Source organism: Vulpes lagopus, chromosome 10 (assembly GCF_018345385.1).
Source record: "Vulpes lagopus strain Blue_001 chromosome 10, ASM1834538v1, whole genome shotgun sequence".
NCBI classification, from domain to species: domain Eukaryota; kingdom Metazoa; phylum Chordata; class Mammalia; order Carnivora; family Canidae; genus Vulpes; species Vulpes lagopus.
The window spans coordinates 59,113,606-59,137,713 of NC_054833.1; the positions used below are offsets into that span (position 1 = coordinate 59,113,606).

The 24,108-nt window shown below is 56.2% G+C and overlaps 2 protein-coding genes and 1 non-coding gene across 14 annotated transcripts in view; 2 read left to right on the plus strand and 1 right to left on the minus strand.

Annotated features, from left to right (window-relative positions):
* LOC121499946 lies at positions 1–5,968 on the minus strand. Its single transcript, XM_041771235.1, has 2 exons — positions 5,841–5,968; positions 1–3,987 (listed from the first exon to the last, which is right to left on the minus strand). The coding sequence occupies exon 2, from the start codon at positions 2,842–2,844 to the stop codon at positions 1,894–1,896; it is 951 nt and encodes a 316-aa protein (XP_041627169.1). The 5' UTR covers positions 2,845–3,987; positions 5,841–5,968; the 3' UTR covers positions 1–1,893.
* Positions 5,418–24,108, plus strand: part of CHD3 (chromodomain helicase DNA binding protein 3) — a 25,047-nt gene continuing 6,356 nt past the window's right edge. For 5 of the 12 annotated variants that reach the window (XM_041771222.1, XM_041771229.1, XM_041771223.1 and 2 more), the window contains exons 1-28: positions 5,419–5,744; positions 10,401–10,513; positions 11,005–11,175; positions 11,387–11,511; positions 12,728–13,011; positions 13,251–13,381; positions 13,533–13,683; positions 13,848–14,041; positions 14,376–14,606; positions 14,777–14,980; positions 15,322–15,533; positions 16,832–16,963; positions 17,342–17,441; positions 17,851–18,042; positions 18,172–18,372; positions 18,742–18,879; positions 19,091–19,212; positions 19,363–19,536; positions 19,644–19,785; positions 20,017–20,148; positions 20,704–20,821; positions 20,997–21,121; positions 21,279–21,510; positions 21,739–21,905; positions 22,325–22,502; positions 22,901–22,966; positions 23,428–23,513; positions 23,613–23,746. In XM_041771222.1, the coding sequence (XP_041627156.1) occupies positions 5,474–5,744; positions 10,401–10,513; positions 11,005–11,175; positions 11,387–11,511; positions 12,728–13,011; positions 13,251–13,381; positions 13,533–13,683; positions 13,848–14,041; positions 14,376–14,606; positions 14,777–14,980; positions 15,322–15,533; positions 16,832–16,963; positions 17,342–17,441; positions 17,851–18,042; positions 18,172–18,372; positions 18,742–18,879; positions 19,091–19,212; positions 19,363–19,536; positions 19,644–19,785; positions 20,017–20,148; positions 20,704–20,821; positions 20,997–21,121; positions 21,279–21,510; positions 21,739–21,905; positions 22,325–22,502; positions 22,901–22,966; positions 23,428–23,513; positions 23,613–23,746 (4,526 nt within the window). In that variant the 5' untranslated portion in view covers positions 5,419–5,473. Of the gene's footprint in view, positions 5,745–10,400; positions 10,514–11,004; positions 11,176–11,386; positions 11,512–12,727; positions 13,012–13,250; positions 13,382–13,532; positions 13,684–13,847; positions 14,042–14,375; positions 14,607–14,776; positions 14,981–15,321; positions 15,534–16,831; positions 16,964–17,341; positions 17,442–17,850; positions 18,043–18,171; positions 18,373–18,741; positions 18,880–19,090; positions 19,213–19,362; positions 19,537–19,643; positions 19,786–20,016; positions 20,149–20,703; positions 20,822–20,996; positions 21,122–21,278; positions 21,511–21,738; positions 21,906–22,324; positions 22,503–22,900; positions 22,967–23,427; positions 23,514–23,612; positions 23,747–24,108 lie in introns of all 12 variants that reach the window. The other 7 variants (XM_041771230.1, XM_041771231.1, XM_041771226.1 and 4 more) reach the window with 6 other exon arrangements.
* On the plus strand, positions 23,901–24,041 carry LOC121501086. Its single transcript, XR_005990525.1, has one exon.

The window sequence follows — 24,108 nt, forward strand, 5'->3', positions numbered from 1 at the left end:
ATCTACATGTATTTTATGCATTCGTGAAATAACCTTTTTCTTACTTTTGTCAATGTTTCTAGGCTATGCAGTGAATCTACAAGTTTTTTCAAATTATCACACATCTCCAAAATATTTTCCAATATATTTATTGAAAAAAATCCGCATAAAGTGGACCCACGCAGTTCAAACCTGTGTTGTTCGAGGGTCAACTGTATACTGTTTTTCTGGGGGAAGGGCTTGTAGCTTTCTATGAACCAAAAAGGATTAGCAACTCTTGTTTTGGATAAGTAAGTTTCTTGCATTTGCTTTAAAGAAGTAATCTTGTGGCTTAGGAGTCCCTCACAATTTTCTTCTAGTTCTTTCTTGGGAACAGGGGGTGTCTAATTTCTGGTTTACATTAGACAGGCTGTGTGCCTAAGTTCCTTTTTCTCACCTTAATGGTCTTCTCATTAAAACCAAAAACCATTCTGCTCTAACCATGAGGCGGATGGCATTTTAATTTTGTATTTCAGTTTTAGTTTCTGAAGTAGAGAGAGAAAAAGGCAGGGGGCAGTGCCCACGTTGACACTGACAGGTACGGGGACAAGCAACTAGAGACAGGGAGATATGCGGGCACAGATAAAAGGCCTAAGGACAAACAGACACAGGGAGGCTGGTAAGAGTGCAAGGAGAGACCAGGGAGGACAAGCAGGCCTCGGGAGAGGGAGAGAAGGCAGGCCAGCTGGGAGGGGAAAGAACAAGGAGAGAGAGAAGACAAAGTGGTAACAGTGTCTAATGCCGCACGGGGCTCGGTGACTGATAAAGTGCCATCACATACATTACCACAGGCAGACAGGGAGAATCCGGCAGATAGATGGGGTGATGGAGGGATGTAGGCCAATCAGACAGAAGAGGGGGAAGGTGGCCAATCAGAGGGACGCTGGAATGCAGCCCCAGACAGACAGTTGAGGGGAAGGACAGAACCAAGAAAAGAGAAGTGAGAGAGGGTGGGCGGGAAAGAGGACAGAGGCCCAGAAGCCTGGAGGCCCCAAGGCAGAGGCTGACACCGTGCGATTCAGGAATATGGGCAAAGGGCAGTGCGCTCTGTGCCAAAGTTTCCTTGTCGTCCTTCTAGAGAGACCTGGACAGAGGGCATGTCTTTGTTTCCCCCCGAGGACTGAGCGTCACCATCCCTGAGGTGGCAGGGCAGAGGAGCCCACAGGAAGGAGGAGAGGGGGAGAAAAGTGAGAGGAGGAAACAGTTGTTCAGACCAGGAGGAAGACGCACTCCAGGGATCTAGAGTCCTAGGCCTGTCGAGACTGCACCCGGATGGGTGTGCACGCAGATGTGCTGGGAAGGCCGCACGGGCCTGCATGGACTCTGTACACATGGGCTACCTGTACCTTAGTAACCGTGCCCATTTATATGGGGTCCTTTTCAGTTCTCCCTGGGCCTTCACATCTGTGTCGGTTAATACGCAGCTCGCTGGCGATGACACCAGCAGAGCTGTGCTGTCTCCAGGTAGCTCATTACTCAGAGGAGGACCCGGGAGGGAGCTGGCCTTCCCAAGCATCCTCAGGTACTGGCAGCAAAAGCACACAACTAGCAGCCCGTCAATCAAAGAGACAGGTGCCACCGAGTCGACTCAAAAAGACAAGGAGCAAGAAATGGCAAGCCCAGGGAAGTGGGAAAGCATATCGATAAGAGTGACAGAAAAGGAAGTGTCCAGCACAACAGGGAGGAAAGTAGGAAGGGGTGCGGCCAACAGCAAGTGGACTCAGATATGCTCTCCTCTGGAACATCCAAGAAGCATCAGGCAGTGACCGCCTCCGGGGGAGGAACAGGGGACCCCCGGGAGAGATGCAGGAGGGAGGCTTACTCCCCACAGGACACCATTAGCACTTCACATATCTTGTGCTGTGTATGTACTACCTATCTGAACCCCGAGGGACAAGGAAAGAAGAAGACAAAGATGAGAGAGCAAGTGGAGACGTGACCAGCCAGAGCCAGCCAGGCAGACAGCGGCAAAAAGGCGGGAAAGAGCAGGCGCTGCAAAGAAGGTAGTAGGGAGGCTGGGGTGGGCTGCTCGTCTAAGGGAAGAGGGAAAAGACACGACGACAGTGCAGCCAGAAGGCCCAGAGACTCAGGGGCACGGGGGCAGCCAGCCTTGGGGCAGAGAGGCCACCCATATGGATGGGGGTGCAGCTTTGAGGAAGCCAAGGAACCAAAAGCTGCCAGGAAGTCAGACTGGAAGGATGCAAGGACTGGACGGTGGGGCAGGTGGCTGGGAGGCTGGACGTCCAGGGAGGTGAGTGTAACCCACCCACCCCACGGGCACACACGTGAGTGGCGGGCCATGCAGAAGGGCAAGAGAGGAGGCCCACCAAGATGGGGAAGCATGGCAGACCCTGGAAGGTAGAAAAACCAAGAGATGGGGGCTAAAAAAGTGACAGAGACAGGCAGGCGGGGAGACAGATGGCTGGAGAGAGAGTGGTGGGCAAACAGCCAGAGAAGCAGACAGACAACCGAGAAAGAGGCTGCCAGCCAGTCAGGGAGGAGCAGACAGGCAGGCAGGCAAACACCATAACAGGAGCAAGCAGGTAGGGAGGCAGGCGGGAACAAGGACCCAACAAGGGGAAATGGAGAGGTTGGCTGAAAGGAAAGAGGCCAGGCGAGGGCAGGCCAGGCAGGCAGAGGGGGCCCTGGACCAGAGGGGGAAGGGAGCAAATGAGTAGATCCACATGCAAAGCACACTTGACAACATGACAAATGTTTGGACAGGCAGGCACACCTGCAGCTCCTGGCACACGTGGCGAGCGGGCCTGGGTGCTTGGCACCCAGGCAGGGGGTGCAGGGAGACAGGGCAGCTGCGGTGCACACCATGTGTAGGCTGGCCCATATCCACGTGGGGACACTTCTCCCAGACAGACAGATACACACACACACACACACACACACACACACACACACACACACAGAAGGGCCAGAAAGAGGAGGGAGCCGGACACACACACGAGGATGACACACATGGAGTCAGAGGCTGGAAAGAGAGAAGTAAACACAAACAAGACAGAGGTGGAAAGTCACTTGGAGGTGACAGAGCCTGAGAGTCCAGAGAATCAAAGGGATGGGAGTCCGTGTGTGTGTGTGTGTGTGGGGGGGTGGTGAAGGGGGAATAAAATTACACGTACAGAGAAGCCCACGCACAGAAAGAGGAGGATACCCAGATGGCCTCGTACAAAAAGACCGGGCAAGGGAACAGACTGGAACAGAAGAGGGACGGAAGGTAGACTGAGCACACAGGAAGGACACAGGAGCCGAGACGGGAGATGTCCAAAGGCCAGGTTAAGAAAAAGATGGACATCCACGCTCAACGAAGTGCATCAGTGTGCATGTGTGTAGGGGGGTGGCGTGTCAATAAAGAACATTCCAGCCTCCTAAGCAAACACTGGCGTGGTATCCCCTGTCATTAATGCTTTCTGGTTGCTGCCTACCTACCCCTCAGGCCTGAGATGCCCCTCAGGCCTGAGATGCTCTGGAGGACTGCGGGGGGGCTGCCAGGCGGGGGCAGGGGGTTGGCAGCTACACTCCAGGGGGAGAGGAATAACCCAGGACAGAAAAGATGCCCTGGGGCAAGGACAGGCAAAGAGAGATGAAAAGAATGAAAGGAAGGTGGAGTTTGGAAAGGTGAGGACCAAAAAAAAAAAAAAAAAAGGTAGATCTGAGCTTTTCGCCTTCCCTCCTTTGCTAGCACTGCTCCAGGGGCAAGTTTTAGAGGACTTCACTGATGGAATCTCTGGACGGGAGAGCTACTTTTGGACTCCTCTCCAATCTTCCATCCGATTCCCGGCACCACTTCTAACATAAACACCGGGGTACAGTGAGAAATCCCGGGCAAGCCCAGTGGAAATGCCAGGGGACCCCTACCTCTGTCTTCTCCTCAGTCCCAGATACTTTTGTGTCTCACCGTGCCTCAGTTTCTTCCACTTTACCACTGTCAGAAGACCACGGAGACAGGGGAATGTACTGCAATGGGAGAAAAGAGGAGACAATTTCACAATTTTTCAGACTTGACTCCCCTTTATTCTAAAAATCTGTACTCCTGGCCCCCTAAATTCATTTCCCAAGTCAGATGAATTTTCTAGTCGAGGCAATTGGGGGAGGCGGGGTCGGGTAAGGGGGGAGCGAGTAAATCAGAAAAGAGTGCAGATAAAATTTACAACAATTATAAATCACTGAAAAGCCTGGGCAAAGGGGAGAATCAAACATGGACTCCTTTGAAGAAAAAAAAAAAAACCTCAATCATCGTATCTATTCATATCTCTTCCCCCCCAAAAGTCACTAGGATTTCTGTCACTTTTTTTAAAAGAAAGGGGGGAAAAAATCCAGCCCCGTGCCTCACTTGGACGGTACGTACACAATTAAATGCGTTTTGACTCCAGCGAGGTATGTAGAAACAAGAGTTATATATAAACATATATTTCATCTTTTCCTTTTCAATGCCTGAAGGGGAAAAAAAAAAACCCTTCACATCAAACCACTCCCTTCTGAAGTATTCAGAAAAAAAAAAAAAAGCTTTTCTTTAAGAGAAGGGAGGTGGGGAGGAAGAGACTAGTAAAGAAAAGAAAAATATTTAAATCTAGTTGGACTAGTATCTAACTAGTTAACCTTTAACAATTTATGCTGATGTCAGACTGAGCATGAGTACTGATTAATGCCCCCCCTCAAATATTTTTATGGGGGGGGGGGAGTTAGAAAGAGCAGCCATTTTTGTTTTATGCAGAAACCCTTCGTGCCCCCCCAACGCGCACACTCACACACACACACTCACACACACACAGTACACAAGGAAAATATCTCTATTAATCTGTGCACTAATCAGTTATGAAAAAAGGGAGAAATTTGTGGGTTTCTGGGTAGAGGCTTGGAGATGGGGGTGTAACAGGGAGGAGAATGGGGGGGTGAAAACTGAAATATTAAGCCAGCCATTTTGTTTTAAAAGGGGATTTTTCCCCCCTCTCCCTTTCTTCATGGAGGGGGTGGCGGTGCTTGAGGGGGGGTTGTTTTAAAAATAATTTCAAGGCGGCCATCTTACTGCCTCAGCTCTGAGAAATATTTCTGAGCGCCCCCCTCAGAATTTAAATATATTTAAAGCAACGGAGAGGGGGGCAGAGAGAAGTCGAAAACTTTTATATATATATATATTTTAATCCCCCTTTCTCGTTCTCTTGGGAGGAAGGGGAGGGGGGAAAGTCTCTCAATTTTTTCCAAGACAATTTTTGGGGGTGGTTCGGCCCCCCTCTTCAGCCGGCGGCCCCGAGGGGGGGTTCTGGAGGGGGGTGGCCCGGGGGTTTGGGGGGCTGGGGGAGGCGGTGGGGAGGAGGAGGAGGACGCCGCCGAGGAGGAGGAGGAGGAGGAGGAGGAGGAGGAGGAGGAGGAGGTGGTGGTGGTAGCGGTGGGGGAGGCGGGCGGGCGGTGGGTGGGGGGGTGGTGGGGGGGCCAGAGCCACAGGATGGCTTCCCCTCTGAGGGACGAGGAGGAGGAGGAGGAGGAGATGGTGGTGTCGGAGGAGGAAGAAGAGGAGGAAGAAGAGGGCGACGAGGAGGAGGAGGAGGTGGAGGCGGCCGACGAGGACTACGAGGAGGACGACGACGAGGGAGTGCTCGGGCGCGGGCCGGGCCACGACCGGGGCCGCGACCGCCACAGCCCCCCCGGCTGCCACCTCTTCCCGCCGCCGCCGCCGCCGCCGCTGCCCCCGCCGCCGCCGCCGCCCCCGCCGCCAGGTAAGCGGCCGCCCCGAAGCTCTCCCCCCGTCCCCCACCCCCCGGCCCGAGCGGGAGCCGCGGGCGCGCGAGGCCGGCCGGGGGCGAGGCACCCACCGCGCGGCCGAGCCGAGGTGAATCCGGGGGCGCGGGGCGCCAGCGTCGGGCCCGGGGCCCCGCGCGGGCCGGGCCGGGCCGGCGGGCGGCGGGCGGCGGCGGCGGCCCCCGGGCCAGGCCTCTTCCCCTCCCCCGCCGCACCCCTCCCCCGCCGCCGCCGCCGCAGCCGCCGCCGCCGCCGCCGTCGCCGCCGCCCGGGCTGGAGAGCGCTGGGCGCGAGCTGCGCGCGCGGACCGGGCCACTCGGTCGCGGCTTTCGGGGGAGGAGGAGGAGGAGATTTTTTTTTTTTTACCCTCGGCTGGGAGGGGGTAGGCAGGAAACGGCCGCGGCGAAGCCAGGGCCCCCTCCCTGGCCGAGCGAGGGACCGCGGAGACCCTGGCGGCCGGACGGCGGCGTGGAGGAGGGGCGCGTGGGGGAGGGGCGGCCGCGCGGGCGCCCCTCGAGCTCCCGCCCGAGTGGGGTTGCACTGAGGTGACGGGGAGTTTCCGCGCGTGGAGCGGACCGCGGGCCTCACCGCCCCCCCCTCAGGGGCGGGGGAGGCGGGGGTGGGGGTGGGGGCCAGCGTCCCTCGGACCCCCCACCTGCGGGAACCTGGGCGCCCGTCGACTCCCCGGGACGCGCGGTGGCGCGTGGGGGAGAGGTCGCGTGAGCACCTGCGGGCGGCGGGTGATGGGGGGCAGGTGGTGGCCGCACTCCACGCAGACCACTTCCTGGACTCACGCTTGATCCGCCTCGGGGCACCCCCTCCCCCCGTCCTAATCGGGAGAGCACTCCTTGAAGATTGGGGAGCGCGGGGAGAGTGTCTGGGACCAGATGCCCCCAACTCCACCCCCTTTATCAGCACCCTGCTCCAGGCTCTTTTGTGTCAAGTGCGAGCCCCCCCCCCCCCCCCCGCCGTGTGACCCCGTCAGTCTGGGGTGGCCGAGCTGCCCAGCTGTGACTCTCACGTGGCTGCCATTCACTGTCACTCTCGCTGAAACCACCCGCACCTTGATCATGCCGAGGAATGGGGGGGCGTGCACTGCCCACCCAGCTGTTCTGCAGCTTGACCGTCACTCGGCACCCCTCCCCCGGGATGACAAGTCCTCTGGCGCTCTCTGGGCAGTTCCACCAGGGCTGGAAGGGACTGGGACAGCCTGCTGCCTGGAGTGGAGGGGGGGCGGCAGCAACGGCCCCCCTCAGACCACCCTCCTAGTGCAGTGACTGCCGATCTTCTTGAGGACAGGGGCGCATCTTTGCTTGGGGCTTGAAAGGGGACACCCACACCCCCAGGCCTCTGGGAGCCCTGTAGCACGAATGCATCAAACTTCAGGACGTCTATCTTTGTAAAACTGTCACATTGATCTGTGTGGCTTATGTGGCAACTGTTCCTGTTCGGTTGAGACAGCCTTTGAGGGAGTATGGGGTACCTTCTTGGGGTGAGGGTGGTGGAGGGTACGTGTCTGATGGAAACGGGGACACCTCCCCTCCCCAAGCTTGTCTGAAAAAGAGAAAAGTTTTCAGAAAGTTATCCCAGAGAACCCACGAGGTTGCAGGAGGGAGGAGGAATAAAGGATGGTGGGGAGGGGGTGCCTGGAACCCAGCTGATGTGCTAAAAAGAGGGAGAGAAAGGATGTCAGGTTGTGTTGCCCCGCGGACAGCTCTCACCTATTTGTAGGGCCAACTTGGAATGTGGTGTTTATGCGTTTTTGGTCTGAGATCTGGGAATGTAAGAGAGGGGCATGAAAGAATCTGAGGTCCAGGTTGGGTCTTTTGTGTCAGTCCTCCCTCCCCACTTCCCCCCTGCTCTCTCAACAGCCCAGAAGAAATGTCAAATGTTTTTTTAAAAATTTGTATCTGAAATGAAAACCCACCTCCTCCCTCTTCCAGGGCCATCGTACCCCCCACCCCAGTCTTGAGGCCCTCCCAAGTCAACAGAGTGACCCAGATGCACCCCCCCCCCCCGGACTTTCTGAGGCAAAACTTTGAGAAAAATATTTTTGGTCCGCTCGTCATTTCTGTCTACCTAGGTGTGGGCAAAATAAGCCTCCTAGAAGGAAATGTGTGCGGGCTGCCCTCCCTCATCCTTCTCCAGAATATGAGTTCGCACATATTAGAGGTCTATTGTTTTTCATCCTGACTGCTTTGATTCTCACCATTTTGTTTTACATTCTTACCCGACCAATTTTATCCCTCCCCCCCTTCTCGGCTCCTTACGTTGTAAAACGTTTAAAATAATAGCACTCGTGTTGGTGGGGGAAGGGAGCAGGAAGCCAAAAACTCATTTCTTCTCCCTCCCCCTTCTGGCAAGTCTCGAGAAATAATATAACATAATATATAGATGTGATTCCTTGGGGGTGGGGGTGGGGAATGATTGTGGGTGGTGCGGAAAATTCTGGTAGTTTCTTTGCAAAAGGTCTGAAAATACAAACCCACCCCCTGCCTGCAGTACGCATGTGCAGCAGACCTATTATGGTGGTGCGTGGTGGGGGAGGGAGGGGAATTTGAGAAAAAATAAATATATGTGTGAGAGATTGATGGTGAGATTAGAGGGAGAGCGGGGCGGGCGGGAGGCGCGGCCTGGGCCCGGCTCCGCCCGCTTCTCCCCCGCCCGCCGCCGCGGCGCGCCAGGCTCCGCCCCCGCCGCGCACCGCCCTCCCCCCGCCCCCGCCCGCTTCCCGGGATCCGAGCCGGGGTGTGGGAGAGTCTGGGCGCCGGGCCAGCATTGAGTGGCTGCTGAGACCGAGGTTGGGACTTGGATTTGCTTTATTGCCCTGCCTTTCCCTTCGCCGCCGCCGCCGGTCTCCCGACTTCGGGAGCGTCCTGCGGGGTGGGGAGTGGAGAGCGGGGCGAACCGGCGGCGAGGTCCCGGGGTTAGGTGCCCCACCCCCAGAGGGGCGGGTGGCCGCGCCGGCCTGTTCCCTGACGCGGAGCCAGTGGGCCTGCCCCTGCCGCCGCCCCAGCGGCCTCCCGTTCTCATGTTCACATTAAGCGACGTCCCGGGGGTTGGGGAGAGCTGGCTGCTGGCCGGGGACGGAGGAGGGTGCCGGGGGAGGGGTGCGGGGGAGGAGCATGGCGTCTTTCTGACTTCCTACTCCAGCCCGCACGCTCTTTGCACGGCCCGGGGCCTGCTGCACGCGTCCCGTCCCCGCCGCCCGCCCCCCCCCCCCCCCCGCACTCCGTCCTAGAGGGTGTTCCTGTACTCTGCAGAGGACACAGGATGCTGGAGTTCTGAGGGCAGGTAGCGCCGAGGAAGGAGACGCCCGGAACCGCAGGCAGTGGAAGCAAGCCGTGTTAATTGTGGCTAATTTTCCCTTGGCTGTTATGGGCCGAAGGATTGCGTGTCCTAGAGCAAGGGGCTGGGCCCGCCCGGGCTTTCCTCCTGCACAGCTGCTTCTGCCTGAGCAGGACAGGTCTGGCTGGTTAGTCTAGTGCCCGCTGGGGCATGGTGGGGGTGGGGGGGAGAGGCCAAGCAGGGCCCTAGATGTGTGGCATCTGTGTCTTCCCCAGACTGGCAGGGGCCGGTGTGGAAAGGGGGGCCTGGGAACACATCAGGGAAGCCCAGGCCCCTGACAGACATCTGGGGAGAAAGCCAGACACCTAGTCCTGCTGAAGGGTACAGGCTGTCCTCTGGATTTGTGCTCAGGACTGTGTGTGCATGCTTGTGCATCTGACAATGTGTGTGCTGGGTGTGTCTTTGTCTCCAGCTTTGTTTGGGTCTCCCACACAGCCTGTGTATGAATGGGACTAAATTTGGACACGAAGGGTAAGACAAAGGGTCAAAGGGTCAGGCCCCTGAGTTCTCAAAAGGAGCAGGGATATGGAAATAGATTTGAGGGAAAGTTCCAGGCTACTTGGGAAGAGGAGGAACGTTTAGGTAATTGTGGAGACTGCTCCCCATAGTATTAGGGTGTTATGGAGGAGCCAGCCGCTGTGGTCCTGTGGGCAAGATGTGAAAATGACTGGCAAGGACTTCTTTTCCTCCAGGGCTGTGTTGGGGTGACAGGAGGCTTGGCAATCGTCTGAGGAAGTATAAATAGAGGCCTCCCTCGTGGCAGAAAGGATGTGAGGGCCCTGGGTGTTAGTGTGAGATCCCAGGTGTCCACCTTTGGCTCTCCCTTCTCAGCATCTGGCTTAGGGAGCTGCCAGCTTGTGTCTCCCCACTCCATGTGCTGGGGTCAGGCCAGGCCAGCAGCTGGGCATGGCTTCCCCAGTTCCTGGGCATGATGCCAGCTGGCTAAGTGAGGGGGAAGGCAGGAGGAGCCCTGGCGGCGATTGAAAGGACCTGCCACAGTCAGAGCCCATGGCCTAGAGCCTGCTCCCTTGTTAGTAGGAGGAGAGAGGGGGGAGTGGTTTGGCTGCTCTTCCCTTCTGACCCCTGACCTCCCATTCAGAACCCAAGCATCCCAGAGTACTCGAAACACTCTGTGTTTGCACCCAGTGAAGGGCGGTGAGTTTTGCAGGAGTTAATGCCTGAGTTCCTAGAGAGTGGGAACAGAAAAGGTGAGGAGGGGGAGGTCTAGGGGCTGCTGAGTCAGGGAACCTGGAAACTTAGTTTCTCTGGTGCTCTCTGCTCCAAAGATAAGGATGACATTCGGCTGCTGCCTTCAGCTTTGGGTGTGAAGAAGAGAAAACGAGGACCCAAGAAGCAGAAGGAGAACAAGCCAGGAAAACCCCGAAAACGCAAGAAGCTTGTAAGTGTTAAAGACTCATGTCTCCACAGTAAGGCTCAGCAGACCCTTTCCCAGGGACTAGGGTTTTCTCAGGTCCTATTATTTCAAGGGTGGAGGAGGGGAATCTGGAAATCAGGGAGGCCTGACATCCTCTCCCCTCTGGCTGGCCTGTGGCTCCTGGATCTGGGACCCTAACCTCACTCACCATGACCCCGGAAAGAGCCCCTCTGTGCACATGACTCACCCTAGCAAGCAGGCTCCAGGGAGCAGACTGTATGTGTTCAGAGACAAGCAGCCCTTTGTCTCCTTGGCAGTTTGCTTAGTTCTTCGTGCCTCAGTTTCCTTATCTGCAAAAAAAAAAACAAAAAACAAACCAACTAGGTAAAAATAGATGAGCCACTATCTCCAGAGAATTGTTGTGAAGATTGAAAGGGGTAATACATGTTAGGCTAAGAATGGTTCCTGGCACATGGTCGGACTGAAGAAATGTTATTTTTATTTCTGTCCCTTAGGACAGTGAGGAGGAATTTGGCTCTGAGCGGGATGAGTACCGGGAGAAGTCAGAGAGTGGAGGCAGCGAATATGGAACTGGACCAGGTCGGAAACGGAGGCGGAAGCACAGGGAAAAAAAGGAGAAGAAGACAAAGCGGCGGAAAAAGGGGGAGGGAGATGGGGGGCAAAAGGTGAGTGGAATTAGTGTGGAGAGGACACATCAATCCCTGAAGAGGGAGGGAGTGAGGGCCCCAAGGAGGGGTGCTCAATGGAGCGGCAGTGAAGGGGGAATCAGCTGGAGAGCACAGCTGGAAGCTCTGGGTAGGTAGGGAGGCATGTGGGGGAGACCCCCACTGAAGCCCCCCCCCTGCTGAAAGCCCCATGAACCCTGGTCTCTTGCAGCAGGTAGAACAGAAGTCGTCAGCCACTCTGCTTCTGACCTGGGGCCTGGAGGACGTGGAACATGTGTTCTCTGAGGAGGATTACCACACACTTACCAACTACAAAGCCTTTAGCCAGTTCATGAGGTGCGGTAGGGCTGGTGGGCGCCTGCGAGCAGATGCTTTACTTTAGGGGTGGTGGGGGGAGTGGCAGGAGAGCCCCTCTGGAATCCAATAAAAAGCTCAGACACTGCTCCCCAGAGAAATGCACAGCACAGGCACACACAACTGTGCACACACCTTCGGAGAATTTCTGGACTCCAGAGGATCTAGGGACGCGACCCCACCAGGGACCCTTCCCAGTGGCCGGGGGTGGAGGGTGGAGGGTCCTAACTCCAGCACTAGGTTCAAAAGCCCAAGAGATGGCAGACCCCGAGGGCCGGTGGCCCTTCCCATGCGTGACTTTTCTCTAGATCAAAGCTGCAAGATCGGTGTTGCCCAACTTCCTTTGCTCTGTTATCAAGCCCTCTGTCCCTTGCTTAGGACCCTGTGGCCGCGAGGCGCATGGCCTGCTGGCTGAGGAGGCTGAGCTTCAGTGAGTCCCTGAGTAGAATAAGCCAGAGTGGAGATGCCTGTTGGGGAGCAGGTGCTTTAGGTAGCAGCGGTCTTGCTGCCGTCTTGGGGCAGGTGACTTCTTTGCTTTGCAGTTTTCAAATCTGCAAAATAGATGTAGTCGTGGTGTGTCCCTCAGTCACAGTGTGTCCCTCGTAGGGGTCTTGTGGAGATTTGCTGGGGTAAGCAGAGCCCTGTGTGCTCAGGGCCTGTCCCCTAGTGTGTGTTCCATGCCTGGTAGCTATCGTTGGTGTCTTTGATGCTCTGTCTCTCCTGCCTCGCTGCTAAGGGCAGGGCTCTTGTGAGCACTGTGGTTCCGTGTCCTCCTAGGAGTTTAACACCCTGCCACAGAGCAGAACCGGCGCAGCCCGTCAGGCTCCAAGTACGGGAAGCCTTCACCAGGGCCCGTGGAACTTACTAGAAAAATGCAGAGAATCCTAGCAGCTTGTAATGTTCTCATGAAGATGAAATGAGACTTAACCTGTGTTAAAAAATCTCACAAACTAAAACGTTCAAAGCATTTTTATTGATGTCGTTTTATCTCTGTTTTATCTGCTTCACATTTGCGGTTTCTTTTTCTTGTTTTTTTTTGTATAATTTTTTTCTCTCTCCGGCTCTGTATCTGTTTACCTTCGAAGTGCCGTCATTCCTAACGGATGTGTTCTCAGCACCCAGACTTAGCCAGTGAGGGACAGAGAAGTATTCACGGAGCATCTGTGAAGATCCTGCGTCTTTGCTTCTGTGTTCACAGGCCCCTGATTGCAAAGAAGAATCCTAAGATCCCAATGTCTAAGATGATGACCATCCTTGGGGCCAAGTGGAGAGAATTCAGTGCCAACAACCCCTTCAAGGGGTCGGCAGCTGCTGTGGCGGCGGCGGCGGCAGCAGCGGCCGCAGCTGTGGCTGAGCAGGTGTCAGCTGCTGTGTCATCGGCTGCCCCAGTAGCACCTTCCGGACCCCCCACCCTCCCACCACCTCCTTCTGCTGATACCCAGCCCCCACCCATCCGAAGAGCCAAAACCAAAGAGGGCAAAGGTGAGAAAATCTCTGGTTAGAACAACTGTCGCCCCTGCTCTCTAAACCACACAACTCTCAAGTTAGAGTCTAGAACTTTTTTTTGTCTTTGTAGCCGCGATTGTTGTAAAAGAAACGCTTCTTCCTAGAGGTCTCAGGGAAGCCGTAGCCCACAGAAGGGTCCAGAGGCCCCTATGACCTCTATGATTCCAGGATGTCATGACCTCTGCTATTTCTTTTTCACCCCACTCCTCATTCAGGTCCAGGCCATAAAAGGCGGAGTAAGAGCCCCCGAGTGCCTGATGGACGCAAGAAGCTTCGGGGAAAGAAGATGGCACCGCTCAAAATCAAACTAGGGCTGCTAGGTGGCAAGAGGAAGAAGGGAGGCTCGGTGAGTGGCTCTTCCCCATCTACTAGGCACCCAGAGGTTGAGGGGGATGTTGGGCCAGGGGTCCGTGCGGGAAGCTGGAACGGGAGCCAGAGGCCCAGGGAGGGGAGTGGGATGAAGCTGGCCTCCCTGACCGCCACAGGGCTACGGGCAGTATGTCTTGCAGAGTGATGAGGGCCCTGAACCAGAGGCCGAGGAGTCAGATCTGGACAGCGGGAGCGTCCACAGCGCCTCAGGCCGGCCTGACGGCCCTGTCCGCACCAAAAAGCTCAAGAGAGGGCGGCCAGGAAGGAAGAAGAGGAAAGGTAGGGAGTGCCAGCCGTGTGTGACCTGGTGGTCTAGCCTCCCCTCATTCCTTGGGGGCCCCTCTTATTTTCCCCTCTGACTGCTTTGTTCAGCCCTTTTCTCTTCCATCATCTCTCTCTCACTGTCTCTCTCTGCCATGTGCCTCCACTGGTGTATATGACAGTCCTGGGCTGTCCCACAGTGGCCGGGGAGGAGGAGGTTGATGGCTACGAGACGGATCATCAGGATTACTGTGAGGTGTGCCAGCAGGGTGGGGAAATTATTCTGTGTGACACCTGCCCTCGTGCCTACCACCTTGTCTGCCTCGATCCTGAGCTGGACCGGGCTCCTGAGGGCAAATGGAGCTGCCCCCACTGTGTGAGTACCTGGTGTCCCCGGAAACCCACTGGCCATTTCCTGTGCTGGCTCACTGTCCTCCACCTGTCCCCTATCCCCCGCCTGCCCCCTGAAGCCTGGCCTTCTCGGTGCCTGGTGTGTATGGGTCTATGTTCTTGGCTCCTCTGCCCACCGCCACCCCGTCCCCTTTGGCTCTCATCATCATTTTTGGAAACAGAGGTGTCCCGTTCCCTCGTTCCTGCCCATCTTCTTTGTGCATCTAGGGTTTAGATGTCCTGTCGCTGTCACCATCTCCTGGTCTCACTGTCCGTCTCCTTCCCTTCATGCATCTCTATGTCTGGCCTCGGCCTCCCAGGAGAAGGAGGGGGTACAGTGGGAGGCCAAGGAGGAGGAGGAAGAGTATGAAGAGGGAGAGGAAGAAGGGGAGAAGGAGGAGGAAGATGACCACATGGAGTACTGCCGCGTGTGCAAGGATGGGGGCGAGCTCCTGTGCTGTGATGCATGTATCTCTTCATACCACATTCACTGTCTGAACCCGCCCCTGCCCGACATCCCCAATGGGGAGTGGCTGTGTCCCCGGTGCACGGTGAGTGGCCCCTTCCTGCTGTGTTACCTGGCTTCCCTGACTCACCCCATACCTGGGACCCACTCATCCAACTCCATCCTTCTCTCCTGCCCCATCAGTGGGCTGTCGCCTCCCTTGGGGGGAACCATGGTCCTCCTCCCCTAATGATGCACTTTTTCTGCCTCCCGCAGTGCCCTGTGCTGAAGGGCCGTGTGCAGAAGATCCTGCACTGGCGGTGGGGGGAGCCACCCGTGTCCGTGCCAGCACCCCAGCAGGCGGACGGGAACCCTGATGCCCCGCCGCCCCGTCCTCTTCAAGGCCGCTCAGAGCGCGAGTTCTTCGTCAAGTGGGTGGGGCTGTCCTACTGGCACTGCTCCTGGGCCAAGGAGCTTCAGGTACCAGGCTCCTCTGTGCCTCCCTGTGACCCCACCTGTCACTCTTCTCGCTTGTCCCCTGTGGCTCCTGTGTTCCAGACCCTGTGCTCGTCCTCACTTCCGGTCTCCGGCCCTCACACCCTCCCTCCTTCGTTCACCTCCAGTCCTTTTCCCATCAGCCTCCCTCAGATTTCTTCCTCTATCACACCATATTCCCTGCTTCCTTTTGCTTGTGATGAGCTTGCCCAGGTCACTTTGGGTGTTTCATCCCCCACCACTGCCCCTGTGGCCTGTCCCCGTCCCCTTGAGTCCTTTCTGGGGTCTGGGACCATCTCTCTCCCTCCCCTCCTGTGCCCCTTCAGTTGGAGATCTTCCACTTGGTAATGTACCGAAACTACCAGCGAAAGAATGACATGGATGAGCCCCCACCCCTGGACTACGGCTCCGGTGAGGACGACGGGAAGAGCGACAAACGCAAGGTGAAGGACCCGCACTACGCAGAGATGGAAGAGAAGTACTATCGCTTCGGCATCAAGCCGGAGTGGATGACCGTCCACCGCATCATCAACCACAGGTGAGCCTTGGCCATGGGCACGGCTGCCTGAGCTAGGCCGTTCTGGGGCTGGCAGCAACAGCCCCACGTAGGTGTGTGTCCGTGAGCCCGGCACCTGCTCCACCTGCGTAACTCCTGCCTGCCCGCCAGCCCTCCTTGGGCTTGGCTCCTTTGGGAGGGTTGAGAGAATCCAGGAGCAGAGTCCAGCCATTGCCTTTAATCTGAGGACACATGACGCTGGGTATAATGGGGTGTGAAAGCAAATATGAAAAATGCAGTTCAACCAGGCCAGTGTTTGCAGTGGTTCTTCCATTGTGGCCCTTGTCACAGCGTGATGGCTCTCTGTGCGTGTATTCCCGTTTCGTTGCTGCCACGCATGGCAGAACGTGAGCCCCATGAGAATAGGGTCGGTGGTCTGTTTGGTTCACAACTGCTGAATCACCGCCGTCTGGAATAGTGCCTCACACCTAATGGGTGTTTGGTTAATACTAATTAGATGAACACGTGATAAGAAGCCCAGGGATATTTTCTCATTGTTGATTTTTTTTTTTTAAGATTTTTTTTTAAAATTTTTTTTTTTTTAATTTATTTATGATAGAGAGAGACAGAGAGGCAGAGACTCAGGCAGAGGGAGAAGCAGGCTCCATGCACCGGGAGCCCGACATGGGATTCGATCCCACGTCTCCAGGATCGCGCCCTGGGCCAAAGGCAGGCGCCAAACCGCTGCGCCACCCAGGGATCCCTTTTTTTTAAGATTTTATTTGAGGGACGCATGGATGGCTCAGCAGTTGAGCATCTGCCTTTGGCTCAGGTCGTGATCCCCGAGTCCTGGGATCGAGTCCCACATCAGGCTTTCTGCATGGAGCCTGCTTCTCCCTCTGCTTGTGTCTCTGCTTTGCCTCTCTCTGTTTTTCACTAATGAATAAATAAAATCTTTAAAAAAAAAAAAAGATTTTATTTACTGATTTACTAGAGATGCAGAGACATAGGCAGAGGGAGAAGCAGGTTCCCTGTGGAGAGCCTGATGGAGGACTTGATCCCAGGACCCCGAGATCACAACCTGAGCCAAAGGCAGATGTTCAGCCACTGAGCTACCCAGGCGTTCCTGATCATTGATTTTTTAAGCAGCTGTCCTGAAAAGGGTAGGGTGGTACTCTAGCCATCCAGAATTCCCTCCCAGGGGCCCACTGTGGTTGATTCACTAATAACAAAGGCTCCGTGTTTGCCTGTGATTGCGTTTGTTAAGATTTCTTTCTACTTGCATACAGTTCATGTTCTTTTTCTCTTCCTGCTCCTTCTTTCTGTTTTCTGCCCTACAGTGTGGATAAAAAGGGGAATTACCACTATCTAGTGAAATGGAGGGACTTGCCCTATGACCAGTCCACATGGGAGGAGGATGAAATGAATATCCCTGAATATGAAGACCATAAGCAGAGCTACTGGAGACACCGGTGAGGGAGCCAGGTCGAGGGGTGGAGGGGATGCTGAGGGCAGGCGGTGAAAAAGCTACCCCTCTAGGATAAGAAGAGGTCCACTCCAGACAGATCCAACCTGGAATTGAGGGCAATGGGAGCCGGCTCTAGCTTTCTGGGCTGGGACTGACAAAGAGGCAGTGTGAGGACTTCCAGCCAGAGTCGTGGGGAAGAGGATGCTGAGGATGAGGAGGGTCACCTCTAGAGGTGAAAATCAAGCAGTGAGGATAAAGAGCCTGGGAGAAAGGAAATGTGAGAGAATCAAGCCTACGGGAAGCAGGAGGTGGGTCTGGAGTGGGTTCAGGAGAAAGCAAGGTCCTGAGGAGCAGGCCTCACTCAGACCTGCTCTTTTCCCAGAGAACTGATTATGGGGGAGGACCCCGCCCAGCCCCGCAAGTACAAGAAGAAGAAGAAGGAGCTGCAGGGAGATGGACCTCCCAGCTCTCCTACTAATGACGTAAGTCCTTTCTCTTGGCCTCTCTCCCATTTCTAGAAGTGTGGTGATTGAAGATTTCCCAGGGGCTACTGACAGGGCTTGCCCGAGTCTCAGCAGCCTCCCGAACAGTATCCAGCCATGCCGCGAGAGCAGCTAGGAACTCTGGCAAAGGAACCGGAGAGCAGCTAGGAGTAGCAGACGGGGCTCTGGCATCCCCAGCTCCCTTCCTCATGCTGCTGCCGCTGTCCTGTCTGGCTTTAAGGAACTGGGGGCGGGGGAATGAAGATGAGAATCTTCCTGAGCTTAGACCTCGTGGAGGGAACTGTGGCCCAGCTTGAGATCAGTGCCAGGGAGGCAGGCGGAGGAGACCTAGGACCAGAGGAGCCCAGATGTCCATTCCTCTGAGTGTCCTGCCTTCTCGACTCCACAGCCTACGGTGAAATACGAGACTCAGCCACGGTTTATCACAGCCACGGGAGGCACACTGCACATGTATCAGCTGGAAGGCTTGAACTGGCTGCGCTTCTCCTGGGCCCAGGGAACTGACACCATCCTGGCTGATGAGATGGGACTGGGCAAGACCATACAGACCATCGTCTTCCTCTACTCGCTCTATAAGGAGGTGTGGGGGGCTGGGGGCCCTAAGGGGAGCAGCCAGGCTCAGGCCTGACTGGCTCAGGGGAATGTAGGGGTGGAGGCTGACAGCCTTGAACCCTGACTGATGGCCACCCCACCCCCACCCAATTCCCAGGGCCACACAAAGGGTCCCTTCCTGGTGAGCGCCCCTCTCTCTACCATCATTAACTGGGAGCGGGAGTTCCAGATGTGGGCACCTAAGTTCTATGTGGTGACGTACACGGGTGACAAGGACAGCCGTGCCATCATTCGAGAGAACGAGTTTTCCTTTGAAGACAATGCTATCAAGGGTGGCAAGAAAGCTTTTAAGATGAAGGTAGGCCCCTCAATCTTGTCTTCTCCGAGACCCCAACATCTTACTTCTTTGCCCCCTGACCAGCATTTCAGTTTCTCTGTTCCCCACTGGCCTCTCCCCGTCTTCCACCCAACGACACGCCCTGCTGTCTTGTCCTGGAGGCACTGCAGGTCCTCTGAGGAATATACACTTACGTCCCTAGTGGATGGTGTGGTAGGGGTTGGGGGGCTCATGTTCTGTAATCCCCACCTGGACCCCAAGTAGCAGGACAGGGTTCCTGGCTCCCTTTGGCAATCTCAGGAAGGGGGGGTGTCGGGGAAAGAACCAGGGTGGACGTCTAGGTGCGTGGGTGTCGGGTGGCAGCCCAGCGGACAGTGGCTGTGTTGGCAGAGGGAGGCGCAGGTGAAGTTCCACGTTCTTCTGACATCGTATGAGCTGATCACCATCGATCAGGCGGCCCTTGGCTCCATCCGCTGGGCCTGCCTCGTGGTGGATGAAGCCCATCGGCTCAAGAATAACCAGTCCAAGGTGAGTGAGATCCCCAGACCTTGGAGTCTTGCCCTGCTCCTGAGAAAGGAAGGTTCTGGACTTTGTGCAGTCCAGAAGGGGTGAAGTGCAGGTTGGGAAAGAGGGAGGACTAGCGATTTGGGGCCTTTATCCCAAAGGGAACAGGAAAACGCAGATACCGTGGTCCAGCCGCTAACGGGACCGTTCTGCCTTGCTTTGCCCCAATTTCTAGTTTTTCAGGGTCCTCAATGGCTACAAGATAGATCATAAGTTGCTGCTGACAGGGACTCCGTTGCAGAATAATCTGGAGGAGCTCTTCCATCTGCTGAACTTCCTCACCCCAGAGAGGTTTAAGTAAGTGCCCCACCAGGGTGGGAGATGCAGGGTGGAGGGGCTGAGAACCTGAGTGGGCAGAGGGTTCCTCCAAGTGAGGAAGGGAGCCCCAGGCCAGGGGAAAAACACCCCGACAGCCTGTTCAGTTCCTTATCTCCTCCCGGCTGCCAGCAACCTGGAAGGCTTCCTGGAGGAATTTGCCGACATATCCAAAGAAGACCAGATTAAGAAACTGCACGATTTGCTTGGGCCGCACATGCTGCGGAGGCTCAAGGCTGATGTCTTCAAGAACATGCCAGCCAAGACAGAGCTCATTGTTCGGGTGGAGCTGAGCCCCATGCAGAAGTGAGATGAGAGCAGGGTGACCTGGACTGGGGGCTTGGTTGGGGGTGCAGTGGCCTCATCACCACTTCCTTTCTCTGTCTCTTCCACGCCCCCACTCTGGTCTTTAGGAAATACTACAAGTACATCTTGACTCGGAACTTTGAGGCCTTGAATTCGCGAGGTGGTGGGAACCAAGTGTCGCTGCTCAACATCATGATGGATCTTAAGAAGTGCTGCAACCACCCCTACCTCTTCCCCGTGGCTGCTATGGTGACGCATGAGCTGGGGGCTGCCGCTGTGCTGCTCTCTGAAAATGGGGGATGGGAGGAGCCAAGGCAGGCATGGAGCTGGGCAGGGGGCAGGGGTCTAGGAATGGGATCCCCCAGACGAGTGGGCAGTTAAAAGGGCTGGAGGCTGGGTTTCGACTCCTGGCTTTCTGGGCTTGGTCCAAACATGGGGGTGCATTCTCTGACCCTCTTCTCTCTGCTCTCTTCTTTGCAGGAGTCCCCAAAACTCCCCAGTGGGGCCTACGAAGGTGGGGCACTTATTAAGGCATCTGGCAAGCTAATGCTCCTGCAGAAGATGCTCCGCAAGTTGAAGGAGCAAGGACACAGAGTCCTCATCTTCTCTCAGGTGACCTGTACCCCTCACCTTGTGTCGCCGCTGGGGCCAGGCCCTTCCCTTGTTTCTGTGGCTGCTGTGGTGTGAGAGGTCAAGTGGTGGCAGTCTTGAGAGGTTCTGGGTGGGCGGACCCCCATTATTAATTAAAGTCATGGGAGGTTGCAGGCCAGCTTCTTGGAAATGGGGAGCAGGGCAAGGGTGAGCCACTCCACGTGTAATCACGTGTCGCCTGAGGGTGGCCTGTGGGACCCTTCCTGTTTCTTAACCATGGGAGAGAGAGGAGGGCTCAGAGCTCTTGGAAATCTGAGGAAAGCCACACAATTTCGTAAAGTTTCAGGGCATTTGGAGATGTCCCTGAAACATTCTCATAGGTCTCAGAAGAGAATCTCTGCTTTAGGAGAAGTGACCCTAAGTCAAGCGAGTGTGATAAGAGTGTGGGGTGAGGAGGGGGAGCAGCACTGGGGAGGCATGGCATCTGAGGACAGTGGTGAGATAGATGGTCAGTACAGACTGGGCCTGTCCCACTGCCTCATCATTCCAGAGAACTCTGTGGTTCTCTCTCTGTAGATGACCAAGATGTTGGACCTGCTAGAAGACTTTCTAGACTACGAAGGGTACAAGTATGAGCGCATCGACGGTGGCATCACAGGCGCTCTGAGGCAGGAGGCTATCGATCGGTTCAATGGTGAGGAGGAGAGGCCCTGGTCCCTGCTAGGTGTGCAAGGCCCGAGCCACTTGTGCTAGGTCCCCTGGTACAGGAGGATATGTGCCTCCTAGCTTCTGAGTTGGTGACACGGTTGTCGGTCAGGGTGTCTGGTACCAGCTGCACAGAACCATTGCATAATCTTGTCCCCTCCTAGCTCCCGGGGCGCAGCAGTTCTGCTTCCTGCTGTCCACCCGAGCTGGAGGCCTGGGCATTAATCTGGCCACCGCTGACACGGTCATCATCTTCGATTCTGACTGGAATCCCCATAACGACATCCAGGTGGGAGCTCACCTCCGAAAGCCCGTGTACCAATTAGCAGGGAGATGTGGGTTCACAGTGGAGGGAGTTGTGTCCCGGCGGGTAGAAGAGCCTCCTTTCCCCAGCACGTGGGCCACATGTCCCCTGGTCCATCCCCACCTCTTCCTTTTCCCCGCAGGCCTTCAGCCGTGCTCATCGGATCGGCCAGGCCAACAAGGTGATGATTTACCGGTTTGTGACCCGTGCATCCGTGGAAGAGCGAATCACGCAAGTAGCCAAGAGGAAGATGATGCTGACACATCTGGTGGTACGGCCTGGGCTAGGCTCCAAGGCGGGCTCCATGTCCAAGCAAGAGCTGGATGACATCCTCAAATTTGGCACTGAGGAGCTGTTCAAGGACGAAAACGAGGGTGAGAACCTGCTCTCCTGGACACGCTTCTTTCGGAAGCTCCAGAATAAAACCTTTCCCATGCGGCCCTCGGGGGGAAAGGGGGTCTCTTCTCTTGCGTGGATGTTTGGAAGCCCCAACACGTGTCCGTCGACTCCCTGGGGAAGGGCCTTCTCCCCCAGACCTCTGTCCAGTTGCGCCAGATTCTGGTTGGAACTCAGAGTCCCCTCTCATTCCCTATCTCCACCAGGGGAGAACAAGGAGGAGGACAGCAGTGTTATTCACTATGACAATGAGGCCATCGCTCGGCTGTTGGACCGGAACCAGGATGCAACAGAGGACACAGACGTGCAGAACATGAACGAGTATCTCAGCTCCTTCAAGGTGGCCCAGTATGTGGTGCGGGAGGAAGACAAGGTGAGAGATTGGGGACTAGATGCTCTATCCTGGACCACCTCAGAAGAACAGTGTCTTTTGTTGGACCTCGAGGGGCGAGGATCCCTTTTGTTTTCATTTTTGACCCTATCTCTTACCATAGCACCCAACAAAAGGCAGTAAGGGTCTGATAGGTGAAACCAGGCTTTAAGGAGAACCTAAGTGGGTGCCTAGGAGTCAGAGTGGGAGGGATGTGGAGGGTGCTAGAGGAGGGTTCCAGGGAAGATTCAGGGAGCAGAGAGGAGAAGCACGTTGCGGGTAAGAGGCAAGGAAGATGGGCAACATCCAGAATATTCACGCAGCCTTGATGAGACCGCGCAGCAGGGGAGTTGGAATTTGGTTGTGGTGAGAGCACCGGGTGGCAGAGGGAAGTTGCCAGCATGTGTTGTGCTGCCTTCCAGATTGAGGAGATCGAACGGGAGATCATCAAGCAGGAGGAGAATGTGGACCCTGACTACTGGGAGAAGCTCTTGAGGCATCACTATGAGCAGCAGCAGGAGGACCTGGCCCGGAACCTGGGCAAAGGCAAGCGGGTTCGCAAACAGGTCAACTACAACGATGCTGCTCAGGAGGACCAAGGTGAGGACTGCCCAAGAGGGAAGATCAGGAAAGGCAGGAGTGCTGACAGGGAGCCTGGAGCCTGGAGGGCGTTTCAAGGGAAAGAGGGAGGCCTAGGGGTCAGGGCCTTTCCTGCTGAGGCGGAAGGAGCTGTCTGGAGGCTGGAGGGGCTCGCAGGTGGTTTCAGCCGGCTGGTGGCTGCAGAGGGGGGCCCGCTGGACACCCAGGGTCCTCACTTGGCACAAGATGTGTGGGGTTTGGGAGGTGCCCAGGGACCAGGTGAGTGACGAGTGGGCCCTGTGCAGGGTATGTGGCCCTGGAGTCCGACGGCATCCCCAGTAGGCCTCCAGACAGGAAGGGCCCCCGTGTGGGCTTTTAGCGCAGGAGCTGTCCCTGACCATTGAGCCGTCTCCCCACAGATAACCAGTCCGAATACTCAGTGGGATCAGAGGAAGAAGACGAAGACTTTGATGAGCGTCCAGAAGGTGACATCTGATTTCCTCATTTTCAGAGGAAGAGCTATAGCTCTTCCCATTCCTCACGACATCTGTTTCATCTCCTGCTTTTCTACAGATGAGTGCTTTTGTGTAGATGAGCTAAAGGTCACAGATAAGCTAAAAGTGCAAGACATATGTAATTTCTCTAGTGTTAAAACTTGGAGTGTAGGATCACACAGGCTTAGTTGCCTAGAGGAAAATCGAGAGTTTATGTTTTACATCCTCACGGGCTGGTCTTGGTACTAGTGCTTTTAACGGGACCAGCTTCTCCTAGATCCGCTCGGTTGCTAGGTCAGAAAGTGCTTGAAAGAAAATTAGAAGTGGCTCAGATGTGACCCAGGCCTTTCCCCGGTTCTGCCTCCTGGGGGCGTGGGGTGCGGAGAAGGACTGAGGGTTGGGGGAGATAGGGCCCCTCACTAACCAGGCCAATCCCCCCCACACACACCCAGGGCGTCGACAGTCAAAGAGGCAGCTCCGGAATGAGAAGGATAAACCACTGCCTCCGCTGCTGGCTCGAGTCGGGGGCAATATCGAGGTGGGAGCTGGGCTCAGGCCCCCGTGTGTCCCCTGGGGGGCCCAGCAGAGAGACCCCAGGACACTGATGGCTCATGCCCTCCCCCACCCCACTCCACAGGTGCTGGGCTTTAATACCCGGCAGCGGAAGGCCTTCCTCAATGCCGTGATGCGCTGGGGGATGCCCCCGCAGGATGCCTTCACCACACAGTGGCTGGTGCGGGACCTGAGGGGAAAGACGGAGAAGGAGTTCAAGTAAGTGTGGGTGCTTCAGGCCCAGCTGGCCAGAGGGGTTGGGAGGGAGCCTTGGGTCTTCCTGTCTTGTGCTCGCTCGCTCGGCCACCACATGATGTGACCTTACTCAACTGATCACCACACTCCCGGCCACATGGCACTGTGGGGCATCGCATGGCTTGGTTTCCTGGGGCGTGGGCTCAGTGCGCCCCATGTCCCCTCAGCTGAGCCTAGAGCACAGAGGCCTGGTCCCCCGACTACGGGAGAGGCGCTGGAGATGGGAGCCCTGCCCTGGGCCTGTCCTGGCCTCACATTTCATCGGCCCGGAGCCAGTGGACAGGATGATGTGCTGACTGATGGGGCCTGGCAGCTGAGGGCCTTGG